Source organism: Trematomus bernacchii, unplaced genomic scaffold (assembly GCF_902827165.1).
Source record: "Trematomus bernacchii unplaced genomic scaffold, fTreBer1.1, whole genome shotgun sequence".
Classification (NCBI taxonomy): domain Eukaryota; kingdom Metazoa; phylum Chordata; class Actinopteri; order Perciformes; family Nototheniidae; genus Trematomus; species Trematomus bernacchii.
This window is the reverse complement of record NW_022987720.1, coordinates 13,431,589-13,448,070: the sequence shown is the minus strand read 5'-3', so window position 1 is coordinate 13,448,070 and position 16,482 is coordinate 13,431,589. Positions and strand designations below refer to the sequence as shown.

General features: G+C 40.1%; 1 protein-coding gene across 1 annotated transcript in view; it reads left to right on the top strand.

The window, feature by feature from the left end:
• The first annotated feature begins 2,383 nt into the window (after positions 1-2,383).
• LOC117492482 (SH3 and cysteine-rich domain-containing protein 2-like) overlaps positions 2,384-16,482 on the top strand; it is a 26,702-nt gene continuing 12,603 nt past the window's right edge. The window contains exons 1-4 of the mRNA XM_034142758.1: positions 2,384-3,469; positions 11,978-12,335; positions 13,831-13,925; positions 15,918-16,002. Coding sequence (XP_033998649.1) covers positions 3,383-3,469; positions 11,978-12,335; positions 13,831-13,925; positions 15,918-16,002 — 625 coding nt within the window. The 5' untranslated portion in view covers positions 2,384-3,382. The remainder of the gene's footprint in view (positions 3,470-11,977; positions 12,336-13,830; positions 13,926-15,917; positions 16,003-16,482) is intronic.

The following is a 16,482-nucleotide window of genomic DNA, read 5'->3' as shown; positions in this document are numbered from 1 at the left end:
TGGTGCCATGTGTGTTGTTGTCACCAGTTTGTGACCGGTCAACTTGTCTGGCACGAATGGTAATTGTTGTGGGAACGCTGAGGCACTTCTTTATCGGTGTTTGTGGACTCTAAGATGTGAAATCTTTGAGGCCATGAGTGTCGGGCGCAGGTGGTTCAGTGTTCCCAGCTGTTTAGTCTACTCCTTCAGAGATGTTGATTACTCTCTGTGAACCAGTTAAAAGGTCTCTTCAGAATTGACGTGGCAACTCTACCGTGAAGTCAGAACCTCTGACTCTTTGACTTGTGATGTGAATCCTCCGGCCGATACTCTGAATAAACCCCATCAGTGTTTACATCAAAAGCTCCAACTCTCACCGTGTCTCCTTCCTGAGACGGTGACTCCCAATGCATTGCTACACAGAAGTTTCCCCCACAATATACATATTCTTGTGAACTTTAACCTTCAAATTCTTTATAAAAACATGTACACTGTAAACGTTTTTATTTCTATTCAACAAAACCACTACTGCAATGTTTGTTAAATAAGGGTTTATGTGTTGACTGCGGTTACAATTTCTTTCTTTTTGCCACAGCAGGGTACATTTGATAAGCTTGCTGTAATGATCCTCCTGTTCATACTGGCTATTGCAAGATCCCTAATACACATGCATTGTAGGCGATCGGGGACAAACTACATAGTCCTTTTTCTGTATATATTCACAAGTTCATCTGAAGATAAGTGCAAAATTGTTAATCTTTTGGGTCTATTATATCATAACATAATTTACTCACAAGTACAGCTTGTTTGTCAATTTGCTGATTTATGTTACAATCCACAAGAATCCAAAAGCACAGCCTTTGTCAGATGGGGGCATGTGATTCAAAATGTGACTGTCTGAGCACGTTGGACACTGCATGCAGAGTCAATTATGTGTTTGCTTACGTACACATTTCTGAGGTGAAATCACAGATGAACAATCACGATCAATTTGTTCCAGTGGAAAAAGCAGCAGCTCCGGCCCTGTTACTGCACCATGACGACTGCTGTCATGGCTGGGAGTTGTCTTCCGCCGCATGGGACTCATTTTCTTCGTCTCATCCTCCTTTAGTTTCCCTTGTCTCCAAATCACTGAGTTTCCACTGTCGTCTTAATGTTCATTTTTAGCAGCCTTGTTCCGGCACCTGAGGATGAAAGGTAGGAGACATTTGAATGTGTTTCCTTCCTACAGCATTTCACTTTTCTGTGTGTTCTTCTTTAATCGCAGACAGATCCGTTGGCAGATCACTGCACAATGCCCCACCAAGACATTGTGTCTCGGTTTATTTTTGACTGCGAAGCCACAGCTAGAAAACGTTTGACTTGGCTTTTTGTTTTGTTTCTTCGCAAAGTGTTCCCTTCAGCAGTCACTCTGCTATCTGCTCTGCCCTTGCCGTGAAGCAATAATTAACGTGATAACAGAGGCTCCTTCCCTTTGTCTTCCTCCTGTCTCTTTTCTCCAACACACCCACACACAAGCACTTTCTGACAGCTTGGAGAGAACTTTGATGTCAGATTTAGGTAAAAAAAGATGCACTCTAATCCCATTTCTTTGCAGTATTTGCTTTGAATCCCCTTTAAAATGCTCCTATCAGATAAACTATCCCTGTCTTCATACCTTAGTGGGGTTAATGCCAAAATCAGCAGCTGTGACTGCACCCTATTGCTTCATTCTCTTTCATGTGATGACTTCTAAAGGGGCAATCAATGGAAAAGCCCCCCTGAAGGGTGGTGAAAACAGGTAGGAAATGTGATTGAATTTGACATTTGAGGCGGCAATCATCGAGCCTTGTTGTAGCTGCTTTAAATATATAATGTAAAGAAAAATGATAGCCTAGCCTTAACTCTGCATTGCAGCTGCTTCAGTATTCAGTGCCTCCGAGGGCAGGTGGGAAATGACATGGAATACATTTAAACAGTCAAGAGTGTTTATTTTCCCACCCAAAAAACAAACTGAAAGTAGCTCATCCCACATGGGTCATGGGTCTGCTATAGGAAATAATGACCCTGGTGACTCACAGCTTCGTTATACAGCCTGCAGAAAGTTCTGCATCAATGTCCTCCACCCTCTTCTGTCACTACTTCAGCATTCTTCTGACATTGATTCATAATAATGACATACTTGATGTTGGTTTTATATGGTGTCACTAGAAGGCTGTCTTCGACAAATTAAGTTTCTGTTTTATTGGTCTCAAGTTGGTTAACAGAGGTCAACATTACAATGAAATGAGTCGCATAATCAGAGCACTATATATCTTCTTTATATTATCATATGTAAATCTGTATCACAGAGATTTTCCAGAAGGGACAAAGCACCACTTTAAATATTATAGATGTGCTCATAGGTTTCTTGGACAAAGTTATTCAGCATAAAAAAAAAATGTAGTCGTCTAAGACCGTAACAACCAATTAGTCGACTAAAATGGAGCATTCTAATCTCTAGTATTGCATCATGTTGTGTCTGTGTGCTTGCTTTGCAGTGTTCTGAAACCCATTTGTATTCTATATAATAGCTTTTTAACAAAAGGCAAATGGTATCACATTTAGTCGTGCACTTACAGTTGTAAGTATTTCGATTTTCACCAATTAGGATAGGCTACAACAAAAAGTATAATTAAAGGGGTGCACTTTCATTTCAAAACTATAACCTAAAAAGCAGGAAGAAAATAAAGACATCCTGCTTTTGTTATAAAAGACTAATTTCCCCAAAGAGAAAACCAGCTCTTGCTTACAATTTGAAAGGTAGTCTATATTTGGGCTTAAAATAAGCATCCGCCCACGACAGTGAATCCTGATTATGTCTAAATCAATCCTGGTAGAGTTGTAAAAATTGAACCAATCATGCGCCCCAGACGCACGAGAGGGCGTGCCTCAGGTTGCGCTTAAATTTAAGTCTGTGCAGTGGTGAAGGACACAGTTCGCTTTGGATTTATAGCCAGCGACTTCCAGATCACAAGCTTTGTTTGGATGTAATCATACTAAGATATTTTTTCCACATCGACGTTTTGCTGCTTTCAATCATTTTTTTTTTGGAAACTGTATGACGGAACTGTGCCACATTGGAGTTTCCAATGCGCCATACGGGATCCTGAATGCTTGTCCTTGCATGGCAGGAGTGAAATATAAACAGCTGGTGTGTGTTTATGTTTAGAAAGTGTTTAATCAACCTGCAGTCGGTGTGTGCAGAGTTAATGGCCATAAGGCGTCCACCTCGCAGCGCGCACACATTCCTGTGATGTGGATCTGTTACACTTTTCCAAGCTTTTATATGGCTAAAGCTCGATATTTCTTATCGACTGGAGACAGTTTGAAGAGTTTTTTTTAATTGTGTGTGTCCTCAACGACTCTTTTCTTTACGGTGTCAATGATGACTGAGAACAATGAGATGGAGAGCGACACTCAGCTCCAGCGCTCCCCAAGCACCATGTCCATCCAACCGATGTCATCCAAGGCAAGTTGAGCTTTGCTCCGTAAATTAAATACACTGTAATTTCCTACAGTTCTTTATCTGTTCTCTGTAACGACCTGAAAAAAAGGCGATCAACTTTGCACAGCAGCTTCCTTCACAAACTGAAACAAAAATATTATTTTGTCCGAATAAAGGGGAGAGATTATTTTAATGGTATTTGTGTTGTTTTGCTTATTGTTAATTGTTGCTAATGCCTTCCTCATTATTCCACTGGTTTATGTCATATTGATGTCAATCCCTCACAATTGCAGTTGTATTGTCATGACTGCGTCACTTGGTGTAACTTCACGCGTAAGGTGTGATGTCACTCTGTCTGCCCCTTTCTCTCTGCCGCTCCAAATTCACTTCCTGCTCTCACACACACACACACACACACACACACACACACACACACACACACACACACACACACACACACACACACACACACACACACACACACACACAGGGGATTTATGCTTAGTATTAATTCATAATATGCATTTGAACGAGTAAGGATTTCTTGGAAGAACACTACATTATTTTCAGATTTATTACTGGAAGCTCCTTTTTTTCAAGAATGACTTGATGAAATCATATATTTCCCTTCCTTGCTGCTTTCATGCACACTTTGTTGTAAACCTCTATATGCGGTAAGAATGTTTTTATTGCAATAAACACAAATGGCCACGTTTATTTACATGCAGACCTGGATCTCTTATAGTACAGTGTGGGCCTGTCTGAGGCTCAAGTGTCCTTACACAGTGTCCTTATGATTCCATCCAATTTGTTGACTAGACTTTATAAACAAAGATATTAAGTGCTGTCCTCCAAGTGCAGGAGCGGTGAAAGCTTTCTGAATGTCTGCTGTTTAATGAAGGGCTTTTAGGACACTTGATTCATCAGGTCCAAATATTATGCAACTTTCCCTCAGCTGAGTCTCCATCATGCTTCCTCTGGCCGCCAAGGCACAAAAACACAAACACATGCTGTGGAAATGTTTGAGGAAAAGTGACACTCAGATGTTTCATCTAAATATTTGATGTCCTCTGCGAGATGCAGAAAGTCAGCATTGTATAGCAATCTGTCTCTTGTGTATTCCACTCAAGTTCCAACTCCTCACCAGCTGCTACCAACGAAAATTAAGCGGTATCTTGTGCCAAGCGGGACTGATTAGTATTCACATCATTCACTGGCCAGCTTCACCACATCACAAATATTTTTGCCACAAAGTAATGTGGCGACCATTCAATCACCTAATCCCCCTTTGCTCTTCCAAACGATTGATTTCCAGGGCTCTGTTGAATGGATTTGACTTTAATCTTCAGCTCTCATGCTCATTACATGGTTAATATAAGGTTTGTTTCATGTTTGGGGAAAAACTGAATTGTACTTGCCTATCTTTTGAACCTCCTTTTAATGTCCAGGACTGAAAGCTCTATGCGACTAGATCAATCAATGCTAATTTGCAACCCTGTAGTACTAAGTCTTTTAAGGAATCTTACAGGAAACTATTGAAGTTAATGTCAGCCAGGATCTCATATGATGTGTTCCCAGGAGATTGAAATTCTTTACATCAATATTCCACCCATATCTATTTTAAGCACTTAATCAAAACCATACCTATACAAGTAAAAATCACAGCCCAAGGGTTTAACTTTTGAGGGAATCTAATCAGACACACAGCCATGCGTCCATGATGTTTTTAATTAGATAAGGATGACACTGCTTGCTCTAATAACTGATGCTCCCCCCTGAAATTCACCAGAAGTAAATTCCCCACCAAGATGGATATCAGAAATCAGGAAGAGAGGGGAACTAGTCTGTGCCAGAGGATTAAGAGGAAAAGATGCATGGACTTTCTCTCTGGCTCCCAACAATGTACTGTGGTGTATTGCCAAGGCTGGCAGAAATGTGATTGGTTGAGCAGATGAAATGCCTGAGCAGCTATCAGCGGCATGCACTGTCGCTCTTTGTAGAGAGCTGTTTGCTCCGTAAGGACTGTTTATGCTTTGGGGGCCTTTCTGTGATAAAACTATGTACATCTCCTTTTTATGATGAGTGCACAGGAAAAACCTCTGAGTGTAAGATGTCAAGATGTAAAAATGATACAAATCCTCCACCGTGTTTTGGGACATTGGCCCGTTTGTCAGCTCGCCCACTTTGTGACAAGAACATTATTTTCTTCTGTGTCCCTCCGGATTCTTCACACACATTTCTTCACTCAATGCGAGCACTTGCTCAGTCAGCAGAGTGATAAAAGGTGTCTGGAAATGCCTAGGTGTGGAAAATTGAGAATGTAGCCGCTTCATAGCTAAATCTAAACACCAGTCTGTCACAGTTAGATTAGAACTGTTTTGTCGGATGTAATGCATAACTGTCCTTAGGAACAATGGAATACATAAATTGTGTGCCAAATGTAGTCGCGATAATTATACTTAAATAATATCAGAAAAGACAGGTTTTTTAGGCTGTATGCCCAGAGATGCTTTGAGCTGAATGCTAATGTGAGCATGCTAACATGTGGATGCTTATCATTGTACTATATTTGTGAAGTGTGAACGCATGCTAACATTTCCTAATAGGTGCTGTAGATCGCCCAAGAAGAAACATTAAATAATTTGACAAGATGGATTAGGGAATTTCTAAAAATAGCCAAAATCTGCAGGATTCATCTTTTGGGGACCATGAGTCCCTGTGCAAAAGTGAATTGCAAATTGGTTGAGTGAGCGACTGACAGACAGTGATATCCTTTCAGCCAAGCTGCTAGCTTTTCTAAAACCAGACCTCATGAAAGTATCTCTATCCATTTCAATATTAAGGGCAGGAGAAGCTAATAGGGGCATCAAATATGGGTCTGAATATATTTCAAAATCTGTTTCTCAGACACTCGTGATTAGGCAGATATATCACTTAACCCTTAGATGCACGAGTGACTGGACCCTACACTCTTCCATAAGTGGGTCAAAAAGGACCCGTATTAGAATAATATGTGTTTTTATGCCATTTTTGTAATTTTGGTTAAGAAAAATCACTTGTATAATATTTAGTATTATATTTTGGTTCACACTAGTAATATTTTATATTTAATCTTTCACTATTTATAATTTTAGACATTTTTTTTTACATTTGGAAAGAAAAACGAAGTTCCATAGAAAATGCATGCGGGTCATTTTTGACCCACTTATGGAAGCTTGGGGTAGTAATACAAAAACTACAATTTCTCAAAATGTACATTTAAAATTTGAATGGCATGATATCCAAAACATGTTTTTTGAGGAATAGCTGGAATATGACATGATAAAAAAATGTAATTACAAAGATACTCTAAGAAAACCACCTCACCGGGTCAAAAAATATCCACTAATGCATCTAAGGGTTAAAAGCAGTCTGGTTTTATTATTCACACCTGTTTACACAGGCCAGTGTTAACTGTAACATCTACAGTCACTCACTCACATCACACTGCTAATGCTAATGATGTACAGGGTACACATCGATGATTTCTAGTTACTATGCTGTCTTTTTACAATTTATTCTTCCACGTTCTATTTGAAACCTAATGTCACTTCACATTCGGATTTACTTTCTATTCAGATGAAGGGAGATGACACTTATGCAGAGACGCGTGCGGGGAGGTATAGTTGCAGAGGCCAAGGTTTTGATTGATTAATGTAACACCTTCACTGCTGTGATGTTTATTGATGTGACACTAACGAAAGAGGTGTGAGCTGCTGAAGAACTGGATACTAGGAGGCAACAAGTAGCTTATATGATAACTGGCTGTATATCTGTGTGTATCGCTAACGAGGGGAAGAAAGTATCTGTTTGGGAGATTTATTTGTCGCCATTGATGCTCACTCAGAAATAACATCCTCCCCCCCTCGTCAGACAATGACAGCCACCGTGCTTGGGGTGTTCAGTGTGTGAACTGTGATTGGGTGAGTGAAAATGGTTGGATGATGAGTTACCAGGGCAGAGCTGCGTGGCAGGGTTGGCTGAATGTGGGCGTGAGGAATTGCACTGCAGTGTGGGTCTAATCCACGCTACTATTTCAAACACAGTTTCTCTCTACAATAAACAATCAGGGGGAGAGTGTGTATGAGAGCCTGTGATTGGCTTTCTGTGCTTGTGTGTGTGTATGTGTTTGATAGGGACAGAAGCAGTTGGAAGCAGCCTGTGATTATCTTGTATTCAAAGCGGATCTGCCATGCTGCCGTGCATAATGACAAACTTTAGCCGAGAAGGGGACATGAAACTGGTTCACACAGTTTCTGTGTAATGACAAAGACCAAAGCTGTTTGAACGCTGTGCTAAAAGATTTATTTATACGTGTAATTTTTTGTGTCCCATACTGTGTGTCATTGTAATAAATCATTCAGGTTATTTTTTACCAGTTGTTTCCTATCTTCTTATTAAGGTTTTCCATTACTTACCCAAAACAAGCAAAGCCATGCTGTGAGGCTGTGAATGCATCATGTACACCTGGTACCTGAGGTTGACAATTTCCCTTGAAAGCACATATTCTGAAGTCTTAGACCTGGATTTAGCCAGGAAACTGTGTCTCTCTCAGCACAGCTATCCTTCTTGAGACGCAAATATCCTCATCTAGAACAAGGTCGCACACTACGACGGTGGCCATGAAGAAAGACAGGTTGTTAAAAGAGAACCTAGTATTTGAGGGGGGGCAAGGCGCTAGGACAGGATTCAAAAGTTGAAATTGCAGGCTTAAATATTGCATGTACATGGATTTTGTTTTGATTCAAACTGCAAAGTAGGGGTGTATATCTGTTGTTGTGTTTTCCCAATTACTTCTGCACTTCCTTTTCTTCTGCTGCTTCGTACAGAGGTGTGATTGGCATCGTTCAGGAGTGAAGATGGTGGTAGAATAACAGATATTTAGAGAAAAGCAGCACAATTCTGTCAATCTTTAGAACCATGTACACCTTACCACTCTTTACTTTAAGCGTTGTAACTGTGACTGTTGGCAAATGCAAACCCTACCAGCAAAACCTTTTCACCAAAGTGAGATTATATTTTGACTTTACTGGATGACCTTCATTGAAATTGAAATGCTCTCTACTTGGTGGATCATTTCAAACGGTCCGTACTAAAGTATGTCATGGCCACAGGCTGTATTTATGGTCCTATTCCCGGCAGGACTCATCTTTTGTTGTTCAGTCTTGACGTCGAAACAGGCTGCAGCATATATACGTCAGCCTGGGCCCATACAGCTCTGAGGGAGGGAGGAGGAGCTGTATGTTCGCATGAAATAAGCTTTATTATTGAATGATGTCTACTCAAACAGTCCATATGGAGCATTGATTTTGGGACATCTATGTTGGCTACATAAGAACAATTGGAGGTTGGTATGTGGATCGAAGATTTGAAAATGATGGGCTTTTACGGGTCTGCTGAGACAACTTGGCTACATCTGGTCTGTTGCTTGAAAAATATTGTCAGTGCAGGTGCGCGTGTTCAACGTTTTGCATTTTGCATGGAATTGTGAATCATTTTTGAAATGTATAAATAATTGATTTAGAGAGAAACATCAGCAAGCTCAACTGAACCAAAATGTTTCTTTTTGGGAAAACTGCATTTTTTGCTTAATATAGTTAGAAATACATTTAGTAGAGAACTGAAAGAATAGTGCGGTAATTCTCTTGACAGGTACTGTCATGAAATTACAGGGGATCAATAATACATAGGACTAGAACATACATCACAATCAGGTTATGACCCCTGGTAAACTTCGGCTCTCAATCTGCCTCATTTTAAACATCGGCCTCTCTCCTCCATTAGATGTGGTATCCCTCTGGCTTGACTCAGGATTATAATGCTCTCGGCTAATGTTCAAATCGAACCAAACAGGAATACTTTTAGGCACGCACACTGACTGATGATTCGATTAGCTGTAATTGAGACATGTGCTCTAGCCGGAGCTGTTATTCCACCACTCAGCTGCTGTGATGGAGAGAGCATATAGCTCAAGACTGTTGACGCTGCACCGAAGACACATTAACATATCATCCTCTTCAGCATGATGTTAATATTTAAATTAGCATCTCATTTAAAGTTACATAGATTATGAAGCAGGAAATGCTTTTAGGGGAAGGCTACCCTTTGTTGCTACCATGATGCTCTCCAGTCTGGCTGTTCTCTGTGTTTTTGTCTTACAACTTTAACCTTTTAACAGTTAAACTTCAGTTCATTAACATTAATTGTTACATTTCAGTCGCCTAAAAATGTCTTGTTCGGTGTTTGGTTAAACTTTGTGTCACCCTTTCCTGCAACTTCTGGATGCAAAAAAATTGTGACAATTACAATTACAAAGCTCGAGGCCTCAAAACCTTCCGGAAACCAATTGGTTGCATCACAATGATGACGTCCTATTTTTGTATACAGTCTAAGAGAGTGTGAAAAAAGTGTAATAACCTGAATCGACCCAGAGGGAGTTGTGTGAAGTCTGATACATTTCCTCAAGTGATGTCACTTAAAGCAGCGTCTGTTGCACTTAAGCTAGTAACAACACTGTTTATGAGCACTGCCATATAGGCTATATATTAATGCCGGTAGTTTGTCTTTAGATTATAGTATAGAATTACAATCTCCTACCAGAGGCTAAAAACTGTACTGAATTACAATCAAGGTCGAGTCAGACTGACTCACACAATAACACCATTCTATGCACCCAAAGCTACAATATTGTATTAGCTGTTCTTCATCAGTGTAATCTGATGAAGGAAATGGTCTAATGGAGATTTACAGGAAGCATATGCACACACTTTCATAGAGTTTTGTTTCTCTTGCTCTGCCTATGTGTGCCTTACAAACGCACACACACAAACTGAAATAGACAAACTGTTTTCATATCTTGTTCCCAGACGTGTGGAGCTGTAAACAGCATGTCCCTGTAAAGTGATTATGTTTGGCACTGAGCACAGAGCAAGCGCAGACAGGCAGGGAGGCAGGGAGGCAGAGCGTGTGCACACGGAGGGTCTGTGGCCTACTGATGATCGGTCTGCTTGTCTGTCTGTGTTGGTCCATTCTCTCCCCTGCGACACGGCCACGCCCTGACACTGCTCACCCGCTGCCACTGCATGCATCATCATCTGTTCACAGAGCCAGAGGAAAGCGTCAGGAAACATGCATTTATCTAGCCAATCAATCCTTGATGGCCGCAGAGAGCAGAGTTTACAGGCTTTGTAGCTCATGTGACATGTCATTGTCTGATTGTTCTGCTGTTGAATTGCAGCAACCATCAATTGTTGAAGACTGTTTGGTCAATGCAGCGGACAAAATACAAGCATGGCCCGTTATGTCAATACACAGGAGGTTACATGCAATTTGAAATTGTTGGATGTTGTAGGCCTTGTGTGCTTAGTGCAGGCCTGTGGCACCATCAATCGGTCCAACGAGCAGACTCCATCAGATTAAGGGCCCTGAAGATAGGCTGTTGATAGATGATAACGCTTTGTAAACTGTCTTGTTTTATTTCATCACAATAGGCCCCGCTGCCACTAAGAAAATGTCATATGCGCACAGTAGTCCTCAAGGTATGGCCGTGGGCATTCTGAAAAAGGCAAGGCTTATCTTGTGAAACCCTGTGATGCACACGCTGCTCTGTTGGATGTGTCTCTGCAAAGGATATGCGTTGTATCACTAAAGGAATACTTCACCCTTTAAATTACTATTCATCACTCTGTCTGTGTTACCTTGAACTATTCATGAAATATTATTCTTGCATGCTTCCACTTAGAAAATTCTTGATGAATTGAAAAACAGCAATATATATATATGAATATATATATATTCTCCAATATTGATACTCCAATTTATATTAAAAGTCAGTTTTCACAATCAATTAATCAACTAAAAACTCGCTGACACTTTTGCTGAAATCTAACTATTTAGAAGACTTTCGCAGGAACAGTCTCACACCTGCACAGGTTGTGTGAGGGTTTATAAACAGCTACTTCATTCCTCAATGCTTTTTTGATTCTTTGTTCACCGTGAAGGCATGTGAGGAAAACATTTTTCATAGGTTAGGGTTATAAAGTAATCCATTAAAGTATCTCAGCTATCAATGTGTCGTTTCCATATGAGGTGATATTGCATTTCATGAGTCACCCTCTTTCCCGATGGTATACAGATTGGAGCCGAGTGTTGTGTTTATGAGTCCGAGATATTACATGTGCTGCCCTGCAGGCATATTGGACATTTGTTATTGCTCCCAAGTATGCCGCTGCATTCTTGCTTATCCATTGTTTATACTTAGTGTGCCCTCTTTCTTTCTGTCAATGTGTGTGTGTGTGTGTGTGTGTGTGTGTGTGTGTGTGTGTGTGTGTGTGTGTGTGTGTGTGTGTGTGTGTGTGTGTGTGTGTGTGTGTGTGTGTGTGTGTGTGTGTGTGTGTGTGTGGTGTGTGTGTGTGTGTGTGTGTGTGTGTGTGTGTGTGTGTGTGTGTGTGTGTGTGTGTGTGTGTGTGTGTGTGTGTGTGTGTGTGTGTGCAGCTCCAGAGACTAAAACGCTCGCTGTCCTTCAAGACCATCATGCGGAGCAAAAGCGTGGAGAATTTCTTCCAAAGGTCCTACAGCGACGCTCGCCTGCCCCCAGACTTCATCACGGACCCGCCTCCTCCTTCCCCCCCACTGCTGCCTGGCTCCCCTCTCGTCGGCCACCGCTCACCCTCCGTATCACCATCCCTCAGCCCCAACCCCTCCATCTCCTCCATCTCCTCCCATTCCCCAAATCTCAGTCTTTCACCATCCCTGTCCATAAAGCCTCCCCATCCTCAGATCACCCACTGTTTCCAGGACCATGTCTTTCGCAAGCCCACCAACTGCGAGCACTGCAAGCACATGATAGTGGGTAAGACCTCCGACCTTCATCAAGCCAACTCATATCTGCAGTTTTCACAGGATTTCTGCCATCCATGTCTTCATATTTACTGTATGTTGTATCCCATCTAGTGCAACCTGGAGAACAACACCTATTATGCTTGAGGCATTTATCATTGTTTTATAAGTACATGTCTTTATTACTACCGAAGGATTTGAGTCTGCAACACCTAAGAGCAAAAGTCAGATGTTTGTTGAAATGCATACATTAGCCATGTCAAAATCCTCCACATATAAGATAAGATAAGATACGAGACACTTTATTAATCCCAAATTGTGAAATGTTTGCGTTGCAGCAGCATAAAACACACATAGGTAGAAATTAAAGAGTAGAAAAAAACAATTCTAGAATTTAAACATCTCAAAATAGAATTAAAACAGCATTAAAACGTAGAAAATATACAGTAGACCGTGAAGATAGCAAATCTATAAACTCTGACAATAGACAGAATATAAAGCAGTATATTATTCACATTAACTGTATAGGGAATGGAATATAACATGAAATATAAACGTAAAATGTATAGTGTGTCCAGTTATCCAAAGAGAAGCTATGGAGCAGTGGGTTCTCTGCCAGCCAGATGGGATTTGTTATAGAAAGATGGTAGCATGAAGATAATAGTCACTTGGTTTTAAAGACACATTTTAAACCTCACCTCAATACCAGATTCTTTTTTCTTGCTCGGTTTATTTAGAATAACAGTCCACATTGGAACGTTAGTCTTCATGCTGCTTTCTGACACTTTCTATCTGAAGCAGTGCGCCTGCTGTGCTGCAGATATGCGAGTGCTCTTATCCCTAATTGCCTGTATGAGCTGCTGCTAGTATTTTTGCTAAATCCACTTGATGTCACTCTGATTAATTTCAGCCTCCAACCTGCTTCTCTGCAGGCATGCATCGTGATTTGTTTCTCTCTATTGCATCACTTTGCTCCTGCAGTCCATTCAAAGCAGAAGCAGCAGTTTAATTTGTCCATCCAATTTGGCTGTTTGCAACCCGTCGATGCCTTCCCCATCTACAACAAATCAAAACATCTATTACTCGATGTTTTTAGGACGAAAAGTGACTCACCTCCTAATCGTTTAAAAGCATTCAACGCTCAACAAAGGAGCTATCATTGCATAACATCTCAATGCTCAACATTTCTATCACTGAAGCACCTGAAAACAAATGTGAAAAAGCAACGGGCCAAATCAATTAGATTGAAATATCTCCAGCTGGTTTCCAATCTCTCCAGGTTGTTCTTGAAGGGGAGCTGTTGATTATGAATCTGTTAGTGTCAGTGCCAGCTTAATAAACCTGGGACAACTCTTGATTAAACTCTCTACCTGAGCGGAGGAAACATGTACATATGATCTGAAGGACACTTTGGTTTGTTAGGACTCCTGCCTGTTGCAGATCTGCAGCCTGCTGTTTCTTTTGTGTGGCAGTCTGCGTCATTCTCTCATCTCTGTCCCTCTCTGCAGGAAACTCCAAACAGGCTCTGCGGTGTAGAACCTGCAAGATGGCTGCTCACCTGTGGTGCACCTCTGAACTCTCGCAGCAGCTGTGTCATGGGAAGGTGCGAATATACGCTCACAGAATTTTGATGATATCATTCCCTTTAAATATATATATTACATTTTATTTTTTCAAAAACATATATGAATATCTTGGTTTGCTCAGTGTTTTTTTTCAGTTTTCTGTGAACCAATCTGTGATTCTGTGTTCATTTATTTGGCAACTTTTTTGGAGCAGCAAACAAAAACCTCTCAAACGAAGCATGTCAGGATTAAATAAACAACCCATGTTGAGTGGCGGGCTTTAGGGCTATGCAGATTGTGTTACCGTCGTAAGAAAAGGTTATCTGGCTGTTTCTATTCTTTGTGCTGAGCTAAGCTAACTCGCTGCCGGCTGCAATATTCATATTTAACAACAATTATTAGAGTGGTTTCGATATTAAATGCTTTTTAACAACAAAGATTAGCTTAGATTCTGCTAAGAAAAATATCTTTGGCAGGTCAAATAAAGGACACCACATAATATAGTGTGCGTTCGCCGTTCAGTAACAGTTTATCATGTTCTTTTGAGATTATGATTACTCAGTTTGCTCTTTTTTTTGGAAGATAATACATTTCTCCTCCCTAATCCAGTTTTTTGTCTCTCCCTGACATTTTTTTTAGGTCGGATTAAAAACATACCAGCAACAATAACAGTTCAGATTACATCATGATTTAAATAACCTGAGCAGGAACGTTGTTACCATGGTAACTTTACCATGAAACTGAACTGCTTTATTACGCAATTTCACCTGCATTCGCAAATAATTAAATATATTAGTGGAACAGTGTTTCGAACTGTGCATGGATCAAATAAAAACATGTGAACACTGTTGATGTGAGGAGAGTAGGCTTCAAATTGCAATGAATTTCAGACAGAGCTTTTGAGTTTGTCCTCTCGTGCAGGCTAGAGGACATTAGCATGGAGAAAGAGGCGAGACCTTCTGAGAGCCACTTGGAAAATGTAAGAGCACTGTGTCCAAATCGACTCAGAGCATTTTGATATAAATGCACAGAGAGGGAGAGCCAGGGGAACGATGAGGGCAGCAAAAGGTACAATATTATCACACAACAACCAGGTTTTTGTAACAGGAGCGCTGGTGTCAGTGTGTTCCTCTCGTCATCATTATATGATAAACTGGGTGGCTCATTTGCAAGTCAATGCAAAGACAAACTGATACCTCAGCCGAGTCACTTACTGGGCTGAATTCAGTGTGAAATTGTACCCGCACAGACACACGCAGCATAACATGTCCCTGCTTGTGTTAAAGCCATTTGCATATTTCCGGTGGTTGATTCAATGTATTGTTCATTATAAGCAGCAAACCTCAGTCATTTCAAAGGATTCCTTAAATGTCCCAATGTCACTACATAGATGGAGCCATTTTCCCATCAGCTCAGTCTATAAACAAGAATTACAAATCATTCTTTCTTACCTAGTTCTTGTGATAAGAATAGCGATCATCAAACAAATGACAAGGAATTGGCTAAAAGATAATAACTTAGTAAATGAGTAAACTCACAATGGAATAACCTAGTAAATGAAATCTATGTAATGGAGGAAACAACTATGAGGATTAGAAACCAAATGCATATCTTTGAGGAAAGGTGGGAACAATTGGTAAAGTATAGAACACTATAATAAAGATTTATAAGGAACATGAGGTAAGAATTGATAATTAATGTATACCTGAGTATTAATAGTGTATCCATTCTTTTATTTGTATTATTATTATTATTATTATTATTATTATTATTATTATTATTACTATTATTATTATTACTATTATTATTATTATAATACTATTATTATTATTATTATTATTATTATTATTATTATTATTATTATTATTATTATTATTATTATTATTATTTCCTTTCGGATTTGTCAACTGTTATGTAGTTAATTGATGTACCTATGTGTTCATTTTGTTATGTATGCTTTGTGAATAATTTCTTAAAATGCAAATAATTCATTTTCTTTTTAAATCCTTCTTTCTGCTCTCCTCCGTTAGTCTGGCGCGTTCAAGCGAAACTTCAGCTCACCACTGCTGGTCAACGATCAATTGTCTGTCGTCAAGGAAGTTCAACCGAGCCAAGGTGAGCATACCTGAAAGACCGTGTGTGTGTGTGTGTGTGTGATCACGAGTGACTGCTTTGTTATGTACGTGCTTTTGTTTTGTGATGTTGCTGCTGTCTAGCCTGTGGTTTATTTGTAGATGTGTGTGTGCTTGTGCATGCACTGTAATAAAACCAGAACTGTCTCCATCTCACCTGACGGCCGAGGAGCATGAAGTGGGAAAATGTAAAGAGGAAGAACAAATTCAGCTTCTCTTGGTGGCGGACGGACGCACCCTGAAAGTATGTGAATAAATATTCATACATTTTTATATTTCTGTTTATGCTTTGTATTGTTACTACTTGCACTTCAGTTTCATTTGGTTTGAACCTGCCTCAGCATTATAACTCTTCAAAAAATGATGTATACACATTTGATTTAGTTTACAATAATGGAAGCAAACAAATTGGACACGTTCTCGTTTCTCTTTGTCAAGTAAACCTGCTGAAGGTTCAAACGCA